The 16637-nt window shown below is 42.0% G+C and overlaps 1 protein-coding gene across 3 annotated transcripts in view; it reads left to right on the top strand.

The window, feature by feature from the left end:
* The window catches only part of csnk2a2b (casein kinase 2, alpha prime polypeptide b), a 65148-nt gene extending 48936 nt beyond the window's left edge, over positions 1-16212 (top strand). For all 3 annotated transcript variants that reach the window (XM_078544027.1, XM_078544025.1, XM_078544026.1), the window contains exons 6-11: positions 495-578; positions 1569-1679; positions 3363-3464; positions 6713-6813; positions 9419-9567; positions 15819-16212. In XM_078544027.1, the coding sequence (XP_078400153.1) occupies positions 495-578; positions 1569-1679; positions 3363-3464; positions 6713-6813; positions 9419-9567; positions 15819-15898 (627 nt within the window). In that variant the 3' untranslated portion in view covers positions 15899-16212. The remainder of the gene's footprint in view (positions 1-494; positions 579-1568; positions 1680-3362; positions 3465-6712; positions 6814-9418; positions 9568-15818) is intronic.
* The last annotated feature ends 425 nt before the right edge of the window (positions 16213-16637 follow it).

Genomic DNA, 16637 nt, shown 5'->3' with positions numbered 1-16637 from the left:
CAGAAAGTGGTGCTTTAGTGATTCTTCCCATACTTTTGCAAGCAAGTGCATTGGTTTTCATATCTGACAAAAAAAAGTTGAGTGCTTTGGGGACCACCCCTTTTTTTTCACTTGATCAAAGCAACAATAAACTGGAAGGAGGTTAATTCTGCTTGGCTCTGTTGGATTAAAGCCAAGTAGCCCATTTTGATGTAACCTCAAGGGAAAAAGAGGGATACAGTGACAGATTGCAGCACTCTCCAGAACAAGATACCCATGCAGAACTTCCTTATCTAAGTTATTGTGGTAATTTGGAAGCCAGTTCCTCCAAGAGAAGGAGGGATGTTCTGACATCATCCACCAGGTTGCTGTGTTTCGAACTGCTGAAGGCATGGAGCATGTTTCTCGCATTGCCTTGTGGTTGCAGAGTGAGGGGAGAAAAATAGATTGTGGAATAAAGGTAGGAAAACATGCAAAAAAAAAAAAACAATTGCTCAATACTCTTATTCCCACAGGCCTTGGATTACTGCCATAGTATGGGCATCATGCACAGGGACGTGAAACCACATAATGTGATGATCGACCATGCCCAGAGAAAGGTACGGAGCTGACTGCAGGTCTAACTGTTTCGAGGGATTGGGTTGGGGGATTGGCGGTGGAGTTATAGGGAGCAGCAGAATGATAGATGCTTGGCGTTAACTGCGATGTGCTCTGACTCTTTTTCTCCAAAGTGTTGTAGCACCAGGCTCCCACTTAAAGGTTGTATTGAGCTTCTGATAAGATCTTATCCATTAAGGTGAAATAAAATTTAACTGAGCTCAGAGGAGGCTGCTGTTTTCAGTCCTGGGGCTGAGAGGAGCTCCTGTAGCTAATCAGGTGACTGACACAAATGGGGTGTATGTGACAAGTCGAGTAACTCAGTTGCTGCAGGCCATTTGAATTCAGCTCCCCAGCTCTCTGAGTACTCGCTTTCTGTTGAAGGGTACATCCAGTTGTCTTCATATTTGGCCGTGTTTTTTCTTTGGAACTTGCTGCTGAACCTGTTCCATTGCCATAAAGAGGCACACAGGAGCGAGTTGTCTGCCCTACTTATTACCCTTCCCAGGGATATATTGTGTACTCCACCCTATGAAACTCACATTGGAAACTGATTGGAGCGAGAGATCAATTTGCGGCTTTCTCCTTGATGCTGAGTTCCGCCAATGCCCCCTTATACTGTGCGTGTGTGAATATCATTTTAAAGCACATTAGCTCTAGTTAATGTTTCAGGATGATGACCTTTCATCAGATGATCACTCTGTTTCTCTCTCCACGGATGCTGCCTGACCTGAGTGTTTCCAGCATTCTGTTTTTCTTTCAGATTTCCAGCATCTGCAGTGTTCTGCTTTTCTGTTAGCTCCATCTAGTATCTGTTTTAGGTTGTTTTTGTCGTTTTTAGTGTCAGATCTGACTAAATCTGACTATATTTGTCTCCATATTTCTTGTGAAGACTGCTATTGGGGAAAATACGCTGCATTAAAAGTTGAGCTATGGCATTACATGTTGTGTCAATATCCCAGCTGTTATTTGACCACCTATTTGTTTTACAGCTTCGGTTGATTGACTGGGGACTGGCTGAGTTTTACCATCCTGAGCAGGAATACAATGTTAGAGTGGCGTCCAGGTACTTCAAAGGTCCTGAGCTGCTGGTTGACTATCAGGTATAAGCAAAATGCAGGATTTACACTGGCTTACACTGTACAGAGATCAGAATGTCCTATTGAAGGGGTGCAGGATGTGGGAAGGGGTAATGGCTGCAGGCAGTGTATAATTTTCTACACCGAGGTTCTCCCTTTTTCGTCTTAATTCTCCTCAATGTATGTTACCCTTGTTCTCCATGAAAACAGAACATAAGAGATAGGAGTAGGCCATAAGGCCCTTCCAGCTTGTTCCACCTTTCAATATAATCATGGATGATCCTCTGCCTCACTTGCCTGCCGTTCCCCACATCCCTTGATTCTCTGAGATTAAAGATCTGTTGATCTCAGCCTTGATTATACTCCATGATGGCACATTCACAACCCTCTGGGGTTGGGAATTCCAGAGATTCACAACCTTCTGACTGAAGAAATTTCTCCTCATCTCAGCCCTAAATGATTGTCCCCTTATCCTAAGACTGGGCCTTTGTTTTCTAGATTTCTCAGCCAGGGGAAACAGCCTCCAGTTTACTCTTCAGAACCTTGTATGTTTCAATGAGATCACCTCTCATTCTTCTAAACCCCAGAGTACAGACCTAGTTTACTCAGCTTCTCATCATAGAACAGCCCTCTCATCCCAGGGACCAGTCTAAAGTACTGTGTCCAAAACAAGTATACCTACCTTTAGAATATGGAGACTGAAACTGCAAATAGTACTCCAGATGTGGCCTTGCCAAAACTCTATACAATTATAGCAAGACTTTCTTGATCTTATACCCCAATCTCCTTGCAATAAAGGTCAACATGCCATTTGCCTTCCTAATTGCTTGCTATGCCTGCATGCTAACATTATGTTCCTTGTATGACTACACACAAGTTTCCTGAATGTTAACATTTACAAGTTTCATGCCTTTTATAAAATATTCTGCTCTTCTAATTTTATTGCCAAAGTGAATAACATCCTCCCACATTATGCTCCATATGCCACTTTGTTGTCCACACACTTAACTTGTTTATATTTCATTGCAGCCTCTGTGTCCTCCTCTCAGCTTATATTCACATCTGGTTTTGTATTGTCAGCAAACTTGGCTACATTACTCTTGATCTTTTCATCTAAGTTATTAAATATAAATTGTAAATAGTTAAGACCCCAGCACTGATTCTTACGACACTCCAATAATTACAACCTGCTAACTTGAAAATGCCCCATTTTTCCCTACTCACTGCTTCCTGTCCATTAACCGATCCTCCATCCATACTAATATATTACTCCCAACTCCATAAGACCTTATCTTCCATATTAATCTTTATGTGGCATCTTCAACACCGGTTGGAAATTCAAGTATATTACTTTGACTGACTTCCCTTTGTCTACCCTTCAAAAAACTCTTAATAAATTTGTCAAACATGATTTCCCTTTCGTGAAACCATGTTGGCTCTAAGTGCATTGTTAAGACTTGTTTAATAATAGATCCCAGCATTTTCCCTTTACTTCCCTGACCCATAATCATTTATTTCAGCTGGCTAAAACCTTCCATTCTTGGCTCTTCCCACCTCAAATACAGGAAGTAGAGCAAGAGAGGCAGATAAAATACTGTCTTTTTAAAATTGGAACATAGGTTAAATCCTTGGCACGTGTGTAACTGTTCAGATGCAGGTGTTTTGAATGACCTCTGAGCCCTTAGCTTCTCCCTTTTTCTTTTCCAGATGTATGATTACAGCTTGGACATGTGGAGTTTGGGCTGTATGTTGGCCAGCATGATATTCCGTAAGGAGCCTTTCTTCCATGGACATGACAACTATGATCAGGTAAAGTTTTGATGATCCAGTGTTCAATGCTGGAAGAAGGCTGAAAATCAGTTGATGTTTAAAACAATGAATTAGAGCTGTCATCAGCAGATGCCATGTTGAGTTTTCTGTCTTTAGGTTTTACAGAGTAGATCACTCATCTAGTTGAATCATGAGCCTTGGTCACATCACAATAGTAACTGCCAAATATAGCTCATTGATGTAATTAAAAGTCACCATAAGGGCAATTCCAAACTTTTTTCCACAGATGTAATTATTTCATATGATTACCTTCCAAGAACTCCAATAAAGGGTTGCTTGCATGCACTTTGTATAATAATTAGTCATCCTTAGCACTAAAGTCTCAGCTTTCACTTTCTTTTCATTCACAGCACTGTCAGTAAGAATCAGCCAATTCCAACTTGCAAAACTTGTGTCTCAGTTTAGGCAAAAATGTTCTGCTATTGACTGAGATAGACATATATGTCTCCTTCCTGGCAATTTCAATGATACTAAAATTAAACTTTCTCTGTTACATGTCTTTAGCATTCAAAGTTGTCCATTCCCTGCCTGATTCATTCTGTGATGTGCTTCTCTTGATGCACTTCAAGTCATCAGGAATTAGTCCTCAGCTTTGAGTCTGATTCACATCTAATAAGCACAAGAATGTCAAATTAGAGAGATTTATCTAGGATGCGAGATCGTAATGTTCACTTGTCAGAATGAGTTTTTTGAGGTGAATTTTATTGCCTAAATGATCAGGGAGAAAGCATGAGGCTCTTTCTTACCCTGACATTCTCACCCCATCTTACACCCTGAACCTTGGCATTAGCAGATACTTTGTTTCTGGTGATACGAACAAGGAGCAGGAGTAGGCCATTCAGCATCTCGAGCCTGCTCCGCCATTTAATAAGATCATGGCTGATCTGATATTAACCAGAAATCTGCATCCCACCTACCCCCAATAACCTATCACCCCCTTGCTTACCAAGAGTCTATCCACCTCTGCCTTAAAAATATTCAAAGACTCTGCTTCCACCACCTTTTTAGGAAGAGTTCCAAAGACTCGCAACCCTCTGAGTTGGAAAAAATTTTGCCTCCTCTCTGTTTTAAATGGGCGACCCCTTATTTTTAAATAGTGACCCCTGATCTTCAGAGATCTGTAGGACAGTGGTGTAGATCAATGATGGACAACCTGTGGCTCATGAGCTGTATGCCACTCTTCAGGTGCTCATGTGTGGCTCTTTGACATGTGGGCAAGGTTTCATTAGATGTAGCACCAACCATGTTAGGATCAGCGAGCAGTTTAGTGGAACTTTGCAAAACTGCTAACAGCTTTCCTGGATTCTGGACGTTTCAGTGCATCGTTTATCTAGAGCAGTTAGGGAATGCACCTCAATCTGAAATACAATATTGTTTTGGAAACTGAGCTTGATTGAAACCCAATCGCAGGCAATGCAAAAATTTGATTGAAGACTTCTAAAATAAATCTCCCTTCAGACTTGATCCTTCACTATCTTCTGAAGGAGAAGTGATCGCTTGTTATTTTTCTAGTTGCGCAATCCTCTGAGTATTCATGGTGAAGGAAAACTATAGCCTGAATTGGACAATGTGTACTTATCTTTCTCTTCCCTATTCTGCATTTAAAATAAAAGCACCCATCTGATTGCTTACTTGTCGCAGTTTAGTTCATGTACAGCTGAGTGCAAGCCAGATTCCAACAAAGCAATTTTACTGTGGTGGAGTGTCATGGACTACAGATACATGTATGATATCCCACTGTCAGGGTACTCTTGAACATTAATTATCTGATCTGTCAATGTCAGCAGAGACCCGCTTTTATCTTCACTCTTGCAAAGTCCAAGCTACAATGAAATGGGCCTGAATGTTGTTCTCAGATATTTTCCAAAGCTGCTTCAAACTTCATACCGGCCCAGGAGAGTTTTGCCAACACTGGAATATTTGATCTTGCTTTGATAACTCCATGATCCTCTAGTTCCAAAGTGCTTCTTGAGTTGAGAGTTGACAGCGGGCCTTTATAATTTGGAAGCATTATGGTATCAAATCGTCTATTCCAAGTGGGCTCAGTTACTTGGAAACCAACAAGTTCATCTAGAATTCACTGGCTCATTCTAGTTCAGATCTCTCATCTGATATCTTCACAGCATTACTGAGTTCAATAACTGGTTAATGGCCTAGTGAGAGGAGACTATACTTGAGGTCTTGGTCAACAGAAAAAAACTGGGCATTTTCACAATTGAGAAATTTAAGGCATTTTTTACATTCTATAAAAGCTGCGAGTACATTGAGCAAATAAATCTGCTAGATTTTCCTCAGTCTAACAAATTACATGTTAAATACAATAGTTGTTCAAAGGATTTGAGCAAGCGTTCTTTGTCTTTGTCTCTTTAGGGCCAAATGTTACTAACCTGTTAGGGTTATGAATATTGTGTTATGAAATTAACTCCAAATTGACTGATTTGCGATAAGGTTCGCGTTATGCAGCTGCTGATCTTATACAGAGCTGGAATTTAAATACTTGCAAATCCTCATCCTGACAATCGCCTTTAAAAATGTTGAAACACTTGGATAACTAAGCCTTTTCACAGAAATGAATTTTCTTTGTTGGTTATGGAGACTCTTAAAGGAGGATAGAGAAGAAGGGAGAAGCCTAGACCTCTTGGTGTCAATGTGGTGGCTCGTTTGCAGCAATCTCTGGTCTCTTCCTCAACATTGACATAATTGCTAATAGGTGATTTTAAGATTTCATTATGCAAGGCTGCTATCTTCATCTCTTTAGTTCAAAAGATATTTTTTGGATCAAAGGGTTTGTCTTGCCAGGCAGTTCCTGCCTTTGAAGGTGGTTGTTTCTCTGCTACCAAGTAAGGGAGGAAGCTTGTGTTGTCTAGGTAAAGTTAATCATTTCTAAAATTTCATTGTTTCCAAAATGGATGAAGACTGACCATCCTGATCCTTGGATTTCTGTATCAAGGAGACCAACTCAGGCTGATGGCAGTTGTATACAAGTCAGATAATGCAGTCCTTAAAAATGTTACTACCAGTTATTTTCAGAAACCACATTTTCTCACTAGAGCTACCGATGAGCATTGTACAAATATCTTGTCGTTGATATAACATTTGTCTGCTGTGCCGCCATGGTCTCAACTGATCCTATTTGAAAACCTGAAGTAAATGATGGTTTGGATTGATCCTGTTATCATTGAGTACATCAGTATATTAAAACGTTTTCACATTTTTTTTTCTTCCAGCTTGTTCGAATTGCCAAGGTTTTAGGAACTGATGAATTGTTTGACTACCTCAAGAAATATCACATTGAACTGGATCCTCGATTTAATGATACTCTGGGCCAGTGAGTAGAAGAATTGAATTTAATTATTAAAAATATTTCTGCTAATCTGAGGGATTTGTTCCCTGTGAACTGATTTTTAAGCACACATCCTTTTACAAGGGGAGGGAGTAAGCACTGAAAGGTTAATTTCAGAAACATCTCTACTGTTGACAGGGTAGAAGAGCTTAAAATGTTTTGGCACAATTCCTGAATTTGAATGGCGTATTGGCCAGATGATGGTTTATAGCCTCTAGCAGCCACATGTCTGGCTTCTGCAAACTGGTGGGGGAGTGGAGGGTTGACTTATGAAAAACTAGGTGATCCTCAAGATACACACTACTTTGTCAACCAGAAGCAATTACATCTCAATTGATTTTTACTATTCAGATCTGGCACAAGGACAGAGCAAACATAAATATATTTTGAGTAGAAATGAGGCAGATATAGATAAGTAGAGTGAATGGGCAAAAAATCTGGCAGATGGAGTATAATCTGTGAAGTTCACTTTGGCCGGAAGAATAAAAAAGTAGAGTATTACTTAAACAGAGAACGACTGCAGAATTCCAAGGTGCAGAGGGATCTAGATGTTCTCATGCATGAATCACAAAAAGTCAGTACGCAGGTATAGCACATAATCAAGAAGGCTAATGGAATGATATCCTTTATTGCGAGAGGAATTGAACATAAAAGTAAGGAATGTTATGCTTCAGTTTATACAGGGAATTGGTGAGATCGTATTTCAAATACTGTGTGCAGTTTTGGCCTTATTTAAGTAAGGATGTAAATGTGTCGGAGGCTTTTTAGATTGATACCTGGAATGAGTGGGCTGTTTTAAGGGTAGGTTGAACAGGCTGGGCTTGTTTCCGCTGGACCTCATTACAGCCTTGGTTCAAACATGGACAAAAGAGCTGAACGCCCGAGGTGAGGTGAGAGTGACTGCCCTTGACATCAAGGCAGCATCTGACAGAGTGTGGCATCAAGGAGCCATAGCAAAACTGGAGTCAGTGGGAATCAGGAGGAAAACTCTCTGCTGGTTGGAGTCATATTTAGCACAAAGGAAGATGGTTGTGGTTGTTGGAGGTCAGTCATCTCAGCTCCAGGGCATCACTGCAGGAGTTCCTCAGGGTAGTTCCTCGACCCAACCATCTTCAGCTGCTTCATCCATGACATTCCTTCCATCATAAAGTCAGAAGTGAGGATGTTCGCTGATGATTGCACAGTATTCAGCACAATTTGCAACTCCTCAGATAATGAAGCATTCCAGGTCCAAATGTAGCAAGACCTGAACAAAATCAAGGTTTGGGCTGACAAGTGGCAAGTAACATTCGTGCCGGGCAATGAGCATCTCCAGCAAGAGAGAATCCAACCATCGCCCCTTCAATGTTCAATGGCATTACCATCACTGAAACCCCTACTATCAACATCCTGGGGGGTTACCATTGACCAGAAACTGAACTGAACTTGACTAGCCATATAAATACTGTGGTGACAAGAGCAGGTCAGAGACTAGGAATTGTGCTACGAGTAACTCACCTCCCTGCTCCCAAAAGCCTGTCCACAAGGCACAAGTCAGGAGTGTGATGGAATACTCCCCACTTGCCTTGATGAGTGCAGCTCCCACAACACTGAAGAAGCTGGACACCATCCAGGACAAAGCAGCCCACTTGATTGGCACCACATCCACAAACATTCACTCCCTTCACCACCATCTCACAGTAGCAGCAGTGTGTACCATCTACGAGGTGCACTGCAGGAATTCACCAAGGCTCCTTAGACAGCAGCTTCCAAACCCATGACCACTACCATTTAGAAGGACAAGGGCAGCAAATAGATGACAACACCACCACCTGGAAGTTCCCCTCCAAGTTACTCACCATCCTGACTTGGAGATATGTCGGCATTCTTTCACTGTCGCTGGGTCAAAATCCTGAAACTCCCTCCCTACCAGCACTGTGGGTGTACCTGCACCACATGGACGGCAGTGGTTCAAGAAGGCAGCTCCCCACCACCTTCTCAAGGGCAACTAGGGATGGGCAATAAATGCTGGCCCAGCCAGCAAAGCCCACATCCCATGAATGAATTTAGAAAAAAGTTTAGAAGAGTGAGGGGTGACTTGATTAAAGTGTATAAGATCCTGAATGGTCTTGATAAGGTGGACATGGAAAGGATGTTTTCTCTTGTGGGTGAGCCCAGAACTAGGCGGCACCCTTACAGGACGGAGATGAGAAGTTTTTTTTGAGGGTTGTGTGACTTTGGAACTCTCTGCCTCAAAAGGCAATGGAGGTGGTGTCATTGAATATTTTTAAGGCAGAGGTAGATAGATTTCTGTTAGCCAAGGGAATCAAAGGTTATCGGCGGAAGATGGGAATGTGGAACTTGATACGCAAACAGATCAGCTATGATATTGAATGGAGGAGCAGGCATGAGGGGCCAAATTACCTACTTCTCCTATTTTGTATGTTTGTATGATGTATTTTCTAGATTTAATCAAGAGTGGTGCATTTTATGAATTCAGTATGTGGGATGAACATGTCTTAATTTTCCTGGGATATATTCATTGTTAGTGTTTTCACTAACTTTACCTGGGAATGTTCAGTTTTTTAATGAAGTACCCACTATTCCTCAGACATTCTCGGAAGCGCTGGGAGCAGTTCATTCACAGTGAGAATCGGCACTTGGTCAGCCCAGAGGCCTTGGATTTGTTGGACAAACTACTTCGCTATGATCATCAGCAGAGACTTACAGCTAAGGAAGCAATGGAACATCCATACTTCTGTAAGTGCGAGAAATAAGATCGACCCTCCACAGCTGTACAAAAATTCTCCCTATGCTCAAGAACTTGCTAGCCTAAATCCCTTCATTCACTGCCTATATGCAGAATTACTGCTGTAAGTGATCTGTTTTCATAGGTTAAAAGATTTGGCGACACTACAATTTCCCGTAAGAGCTGACAAACTTAGCAAAATAGATTGGGTGGTGTGAGTGTCTCTTGCACTTGCCTTTGTCACCCTATTCAATTCAAACATTCAACTGTTGATGGTGTCATAGTGGGAAGGTACTATTGAAGAAAGACTTGTATTTCTATAGCATCTTTAACAACCACCAGACTTCTCAATGCAGTCAATTGAGTATTTTTGAAGTGAACTCATTGTTGCAATATAGGAAAGATGGCAGCCAACTTGCTCCCACAAACAGCAAGTCTGATAATGACCAGATAATGCTTTTTTAATGTTGATTGAGGGATCAATATTGAACATAAGAAATAGGAGCAAAAGTAGCCCACACACCCCATTGAGTCTGTTCCAACATTCAATATGGTCATGGCTGATCTTGGGCTCCAATTCCATTTTTCGGCCCGCTTCCCATATCCCTTAATTCCCTGAGAAGCCAAAAAACATCTCTACCCCAGCCTTAAATGTAACAGTGGAGTATCCACAACCCTCCGAGGTAGAGAATTCCAAAGATTCACAACTCGTTGAGTGAAGAAATTTCTCCTCCTCTCAGTCCTAAATGATTGCCCCTTATCCTGCGACCCTGCCCCTGTGTTTTAGGTTCCCCAATTCAAGTATATGTTTTCTTCAATGTGGAGACCAAAACTGCATGCAGTACTCCAGATGCGGCCTCACCAAAACCCTGTACAACTGTACCAAGACTTCTTTATTCTTGTACTCCAATCCCCTTGCAATAAAAGCCAATGTGCCATTTGCCTTGCTAATTGCTTGCTGCACCTGTATCCTTCGTATAAGCACATCCAAGTCTCTTTGAACACCAACACTTGCAAATTTCTCATCTTTTTGAAAAAAAATTCAGCTTTTTATACTTACAACCAAAGTGAATAACTTTGCACTTCCCTATGTTACACTCCACTCACCTAATCTGTCTATATCTCTTTACAACCTCTCTGTGCCCTCCCCACAGCTTACCTTTCCACCTTGTTTGGTATCATCAGTAAACTTATACACATTACCCTCTATCTAAATCATTAATATAGATAGTAAATAACTGAGGCCCCAGCACTGATCATTGCAGTACTCCACTATTCACTGCCTGCCAACTTGAAAAAGCCCTGACCTCCATCCATACTAATATATTACCCCCAGCTCCATGGGTGCATCTTTGCCTATTTGCCTTTTGGAAATCCAGGTACGCCACATCTGCTTCCCCTTTATTTACCCAAGAGTTACATCCTCAAAGAACTCCAATACATTTTTCAAACAGAATTTCCCTTTAGTAAAACCATGTTGACTTGTTCTAATCATACTAGATTTTTCTAAGTATATTAAGACTTCCTTAATAATAGATTCCAGCACTTTCCCAACAATTGTTGTTAGGGTAACTGGCTAACAGTTGTTGGGAAAATGCTGGAATCAATGGCCAAGACACCAGAGATAACTCCCCTGCTGCTCTTTAAAATAGTGCCAAGGTTACTTTGCATCCACCATGGGGCAGAGGGGTCCTTGGTTTCACATCTCATCCAAAAGACAGCAAAACACCCCTTCAGTATTGCATCGGAGTGTTAGCCTTGATTTTTGTGCTTCATAGTTCTGAGCTGTTCATTATCAGTCCATCTGTTGTGTAAGGTAAATGGGAAAGGTAAATCAACCGTGGCTAACAAAGTAAGTTAAAGATTGCATTAAATCGAAGGAAATGGCTTATAGGGATGTCAGAAAAAGTAGTAAGCCTGAGGAGCAATTTAGAACTCAGCAAAGGAGGACCAAGAAACTGATGAAGGGAAAATAGAATATGAAAGCAAACTAGCGAGGGACGTAAAGGCGGACTGTAAAAGTTTCTTTAGGTACATGAACAGGAAAAGATTAGTTAGGACAAATGTAGGCCCATTACAGGCGAGGTCAGGAGAATTTATAATGGAGAACAGGGAAATGGCGGATATACTAAACAATTACTTTGTGCCTGTCTTCATGGAAGAAGAAAATTTCCTAGAAATACTAGGCAGCCAAGGGACTTGTGAAACTGAGGAACAAAAAGAAATTAGTATTGATAAAGAGATAGTACTTGAAAAGTTAACTGGATTGAAGGTTAATAAATCCCTGGATCATACCAGCTTCATCCCAGAGGGTTGAAGGAGGTGGCTAGAGAGATAGTGGATACATTGGTTATCTTTCAAAATTCTTTAAATTCTGGAAAGGTTCCTGAGAACTGGAAAGTAGCAAATGTAACCCCACTATTTAAGGAGGGAGGAAGAGAGAGAATGGAGAATTACAGACCTGTTAGTTTGATGTCAGTAGCAGGGAAAATATTAGAATCTATTAAGGGTGTGGTAACTGAACATTTGGAAAAAAATGGTAAAGTTGGGCAGAGTCAAAATGGATTTATGAAAGAGAAATCATGCTTGACAACTTGCTGGAGCTTTAGGAGGATGTTGCGTGTAGCATTGATAAAGGAAAATTAGTGGATGTGGTGTATTTAGATTTTTGGAAGGCTTTTGATAAGATCCCACGCAGGAGGTTAGTAAATAAAATTAGAGCACATGGGGTTGGGGGAAACGTACTATTATGGTTTGAAAATTGGTTAACAAACAACAGAAAAGTAGGAATAAACAGATCTTTCTCAAGATGGCATGCTGTTACTAGTGGGGTACTGTAAGGATCTGTGCCAGGTCCACAGCTGTTCACAATCCATGTAAATGATTTGCACGTGGGGACCAATTTTTGACACCAAACTGGGTGGAACATAAGACGAAGAGGATGCAAGGAGGCTTCAAGAGGACTTGGACATGCTAAATGAATGAGCTAGAACATGGCAGATGGAATATAATGTAAGTGTGAAGTTATTCACTTTGGTAGAAAAAAAAGGCTGAGTATTTCTTAAATGGTGAGAGGTTGGGAAGTGCTGGTGTCCAAAGGGACCTGGGTGTCCTTGTTCATGAGTCACTGAATGAAATGAATGAAAGTAGCCGTAGTCCGAGAGGACCATAGACTGCCCTCTGACCAGAGATACGACTGGCGGTGAGTTTAACTTGAGGGTTGCCAAACCTCAGGTGAGGAGCGAGGTTGAGAAGACTTCATTGATCATCTTATTGTGTCCATGGACAGTCTATACATGGCCCAGCCAGCACTGGACTGCGCCTTGTTGTTGAATTCGGCAAGATCTGCAACAGTGCAGGGTTCCTCCAGCGATAGGCATTGCAGGAGATGTTGCATAGTCTGTGGCTCAGTTCTGCATTCACAAGTTGTCGGGCTGGTTGTATATCCCCATTTGCTTAGTGACATCTTTGAACGACCTACACCGTGCCTAAGTCTGATAAGGCACTTCCAGGTTGCCCACTTGCAATTAGCTCCTGGGGGAAGGCTTTCATCCAGTAGAATTTCGATTGCTGGGGGTTGTTTGAGACTGGCGAGCCGGTCTTTCCACAAGGCGATGCGGGCTTCAGATGGGGTTGATTGTAATGGAACAACACTGTTCATGAAGCTCTTCCTTGACTTTAGGCAGCTGGGTGTAGGTGTATGACCATGTGCCTCTCATCTGACGTTTGACGGAGTCGCTCTTTCTTGGCTACCGTTCTTCTTATATCAGGGGGAGCAATACCCGCCAGGATATATAGGCTGTTGGTGTTTGTTGGTTTTAAACAACCTGTGATAAGTCGGCAGCTTGCATCCAGAACGGCACCCATCTTCTTAGCATAAGTAGATCTTTCCCATGCAGGGCAGGTGTATTTGGCAGTGGAATAGCAAAGAGCAAGTGCACTGGTTCGCAATGTTTTCGAGCTTGCTCCCCATTTTGTGTTAGTGAGCTTATTCAGGATGTTGTTTCGTGCGCTCACTTTTGCCTTTGTCTTTTCGATGTGGTTCTTGAAGGTGAGGCATCTGTCAAGGGTGACTCCTAAGTAGATAGGGTGCTCGCAATGCGTCAGTGTTGCACCACACCAAGTTACTTTAAACTGGTGTTTGGCTTCACAGTTTCATTGATGACCTCAGCCAGTACGGGAATTGGACCCGCACTGTTGGCATCATTCTGCATCACAAACCCGTTGCCCAGCCAACTCACTAAAAGCTAGCATGCAGGCGCAGCAAGCAATAAGGAAGGCAAATGGTATGTTGGCCTTCATTGCGAGGGGATTTGAAAACATGAGTAAGGATGCCTTGCTGTCGTTGCATAGAGCTTTGGTGAAGCCTCATCTGGAGTATTGTGCACATTTTTGTTCCCTTATCTAAGGAAGGATAGACTAGCCATTGAAGGAGTGTAGCGGATGTTCATCAGATTAATCCCTAAAATGGCAGGATTGTTTTATGAGGAGAGATTGAAGAAAGTGGGTCTGTATTCCCTAGAGTTTTGAAGAATGAGGGGTGACCTCATTGAAACTTAAAAAATTCTTACAGGGCGTGACAGGGTGGATGTAGATAAGATGTTTCCCTTAACTGGTGAGTCTACAACCAGGATACATAATCAGGATAAGGGGTATAAGACTGAGATGAGGAGGAATTTCTTCACTCATAGGGTGGTGAATCTTTGGAATTCCCTACCCCAGAGGGCTATGGAAGCTCAGCCATTGAGCATGTTGAAGACAGAAATCGATAGATTTCTGGAGACTAATGACATCAGGGGACGTGGATAGTGCAGGAAAGCGACATTGAGGTATATGATCAGCCATGATCAAATTGCATGGCGGAACAGGCTCGATGAGCTGAATGGCTTACTGTTCCTATGTTTTGCTTTTATTTAATCTAGCCTCTGATGTTTGAGCAGGACATGAACTCATAATGTCCTGACTCGGGCTAGTTTGCTACCAGCTGAGCCATGGCTGGCACCTAATGATTGCAGCTCTGTCTCACTTTCCAGACATCCCTATGGCCAGTTATTTAAAATTTTCTCCAGTGCTCCCACCTTAGAGAACGCAGTAAAAAGTCAATCTATGTGAATCTGAGAAGGGATGGTTTAAACTGGTGTGTTACATAGTTTGGCAGGTCAGTGATCTATTACAGTTGTTCTCAAACTGGGGTCCATGGATCCCCTCCCCACCCCGGGTGCCTGTAGGAATTTTCGAGGTGGTGGGGGGGTCCACAAAATAGTGTGAAATGCAAGGCAGGAGTGGAGAGCAGCTGTAATGTGCAACAGAATGGGTTGGTTGTCTCACCTAGAGTGTGCATGGAGGACCACAGAGGACTCACAACATAAGTTCAAAGTGAGGGGCATGAGGTTTAGGGGAGGGGGATGTGAGGAAAAACCTTTTTACCCAGAGGGTGGTGACGGTCTGGAATGCACTGCCTGGGAGGGTGATGGAGGCGGGTTGCCTCACATCCTTTAAAAAGTACCTGGATGAGCACTTGGCACGTCATAACACTCAAGGCTATGGGCCAAGTGCTGGTAAATGGGATTAGGTAGGTAGGCCAGGTGTTTCTCACGTGTCAGTGCAGACTCGATGGGCCGAAGGGCCTCTTCTGCACTGAGATTCTGTGAGATTGGCACAAAAATACCTGTTTTCTTAAAAGCTTAATACACTTTACATGTAGCACTTTTGTATTATTAGTATTATATCATATTTAGAATCCATGATTACTATAATGAAAACAGGAAATGCTGAAAAAGCTCAGCAGGTCTGGCAGCATCTGTGGAGAGAGAAACAGTTAACGTTTCGAGTCTGTATGACTCTTCTCTTTAGCTCTGATATCGCCAGACCTGCTGACTTCTATATGCATGTTCTGTTTTTATTTCGGATTTCCAGCATCCGCACTATTTTGCTTTTGTCCATGATTACTAATCCATTTGAAAAGGGTGGTGGGGAAAGTCCTTCAACCAAAAATGTTTGAGAACCACTGATCTATTAGAAGACCTGTTAGCATCTGAATATGAATTATCTCTCTACTCATTGCAGCTGCTATTAATACCTCCTTACCAATTCAATAATAGAAGGACTCCATATGTCATTATATCCCCCACTGCAGTCTCAGTAACTAGGATCTTTTGAGTATTGTGAGCTTTGGGTTGCAGTAGTCAGTTTGGAACTTCACTGTGGGCAGTCAACAATTATTTCATCTGATTTGTTTTTCCTTCCACCCCTTGCCCCTCAGATCCAATAATGAAGGAGCATTCGGATGGTGCTCGGAGTAACAACTCGCATGTACCAGGTGTTTCTGCAGCTGTGCGGTGAATCCTGCTGCTGTCTGCACAGTTAAGACTGCAAGACGATGAGTTACAGGTTTTACAGGGGAGACATTGGGCAAAAGAAGAGCTATCACAGTCTGGAAATGTGAACTTGTGACTGCAGCTACACAGGTGACCATGGCTTACCCTAAATCCAGTGGCAACACACTCTACTACATCCATTTATTTTAGATTTCCTTTATGTTTCAGAGAATTACAACTTACTAGATTTTTGGGTTCTGAAATTACAATGTTTTTGTATATTTATATATTATTTTTTTGTACTGTAATAAAATACCTAGAATGTGTTCCATTACCAGATTTTCTTGTGTTGTCCTTTTTCCCATCTTGTTTCTGTAAATATTTATCCAATTTGCCAAATGCAGTTAATATCTTTAAAAAAGCTATAATGAGTTCAAGATTCTGAGCTGCTCACAATCAGTCCATCCGTTGTGTACGTTATGCTTTTTTTAATTTAATCCAACCCTGTTTAAAGTCACACTGTCTTGTTTCCAGGAGATTCCAGTCAATTCCAGATCTCATGTAAAATTCAGTCTCTGTCGGTGTCCTTGGGCAGATGTGCCCTGTAACTGCTCAACTCTGGTAATGGCCCAGGTGAACCATCTGGCTATTATTTGATGCCTTGAGTCGCCCTCTTCTTCACACCATTAGTCTCCGCCACACCGTGTCCCTTAACTATACAACAATCTGCGGATGGTCAGGGCAGACTTGGTGGAAAGGAGGAG

This window comes from Cetorhinus maximus, chromosome 6, assembly GCF_964194155.1.
Source record: "Cetorhinus maximus chromosome 6, sCetMax3.hap1.1, whole genome shotgun sequence".
Classification (NCBI taxonomy): Eukaryota; Metazoa; Chordata; class Chondrichthyes; order Lamniformes; family Cetorhinidae; genus Cetorhinus; species Cetorhinus maximus.
Note: the sequence above shows the minus strand (reverse complement) of the source record. Positions and strands in the feature narration are given on the sequence as shown.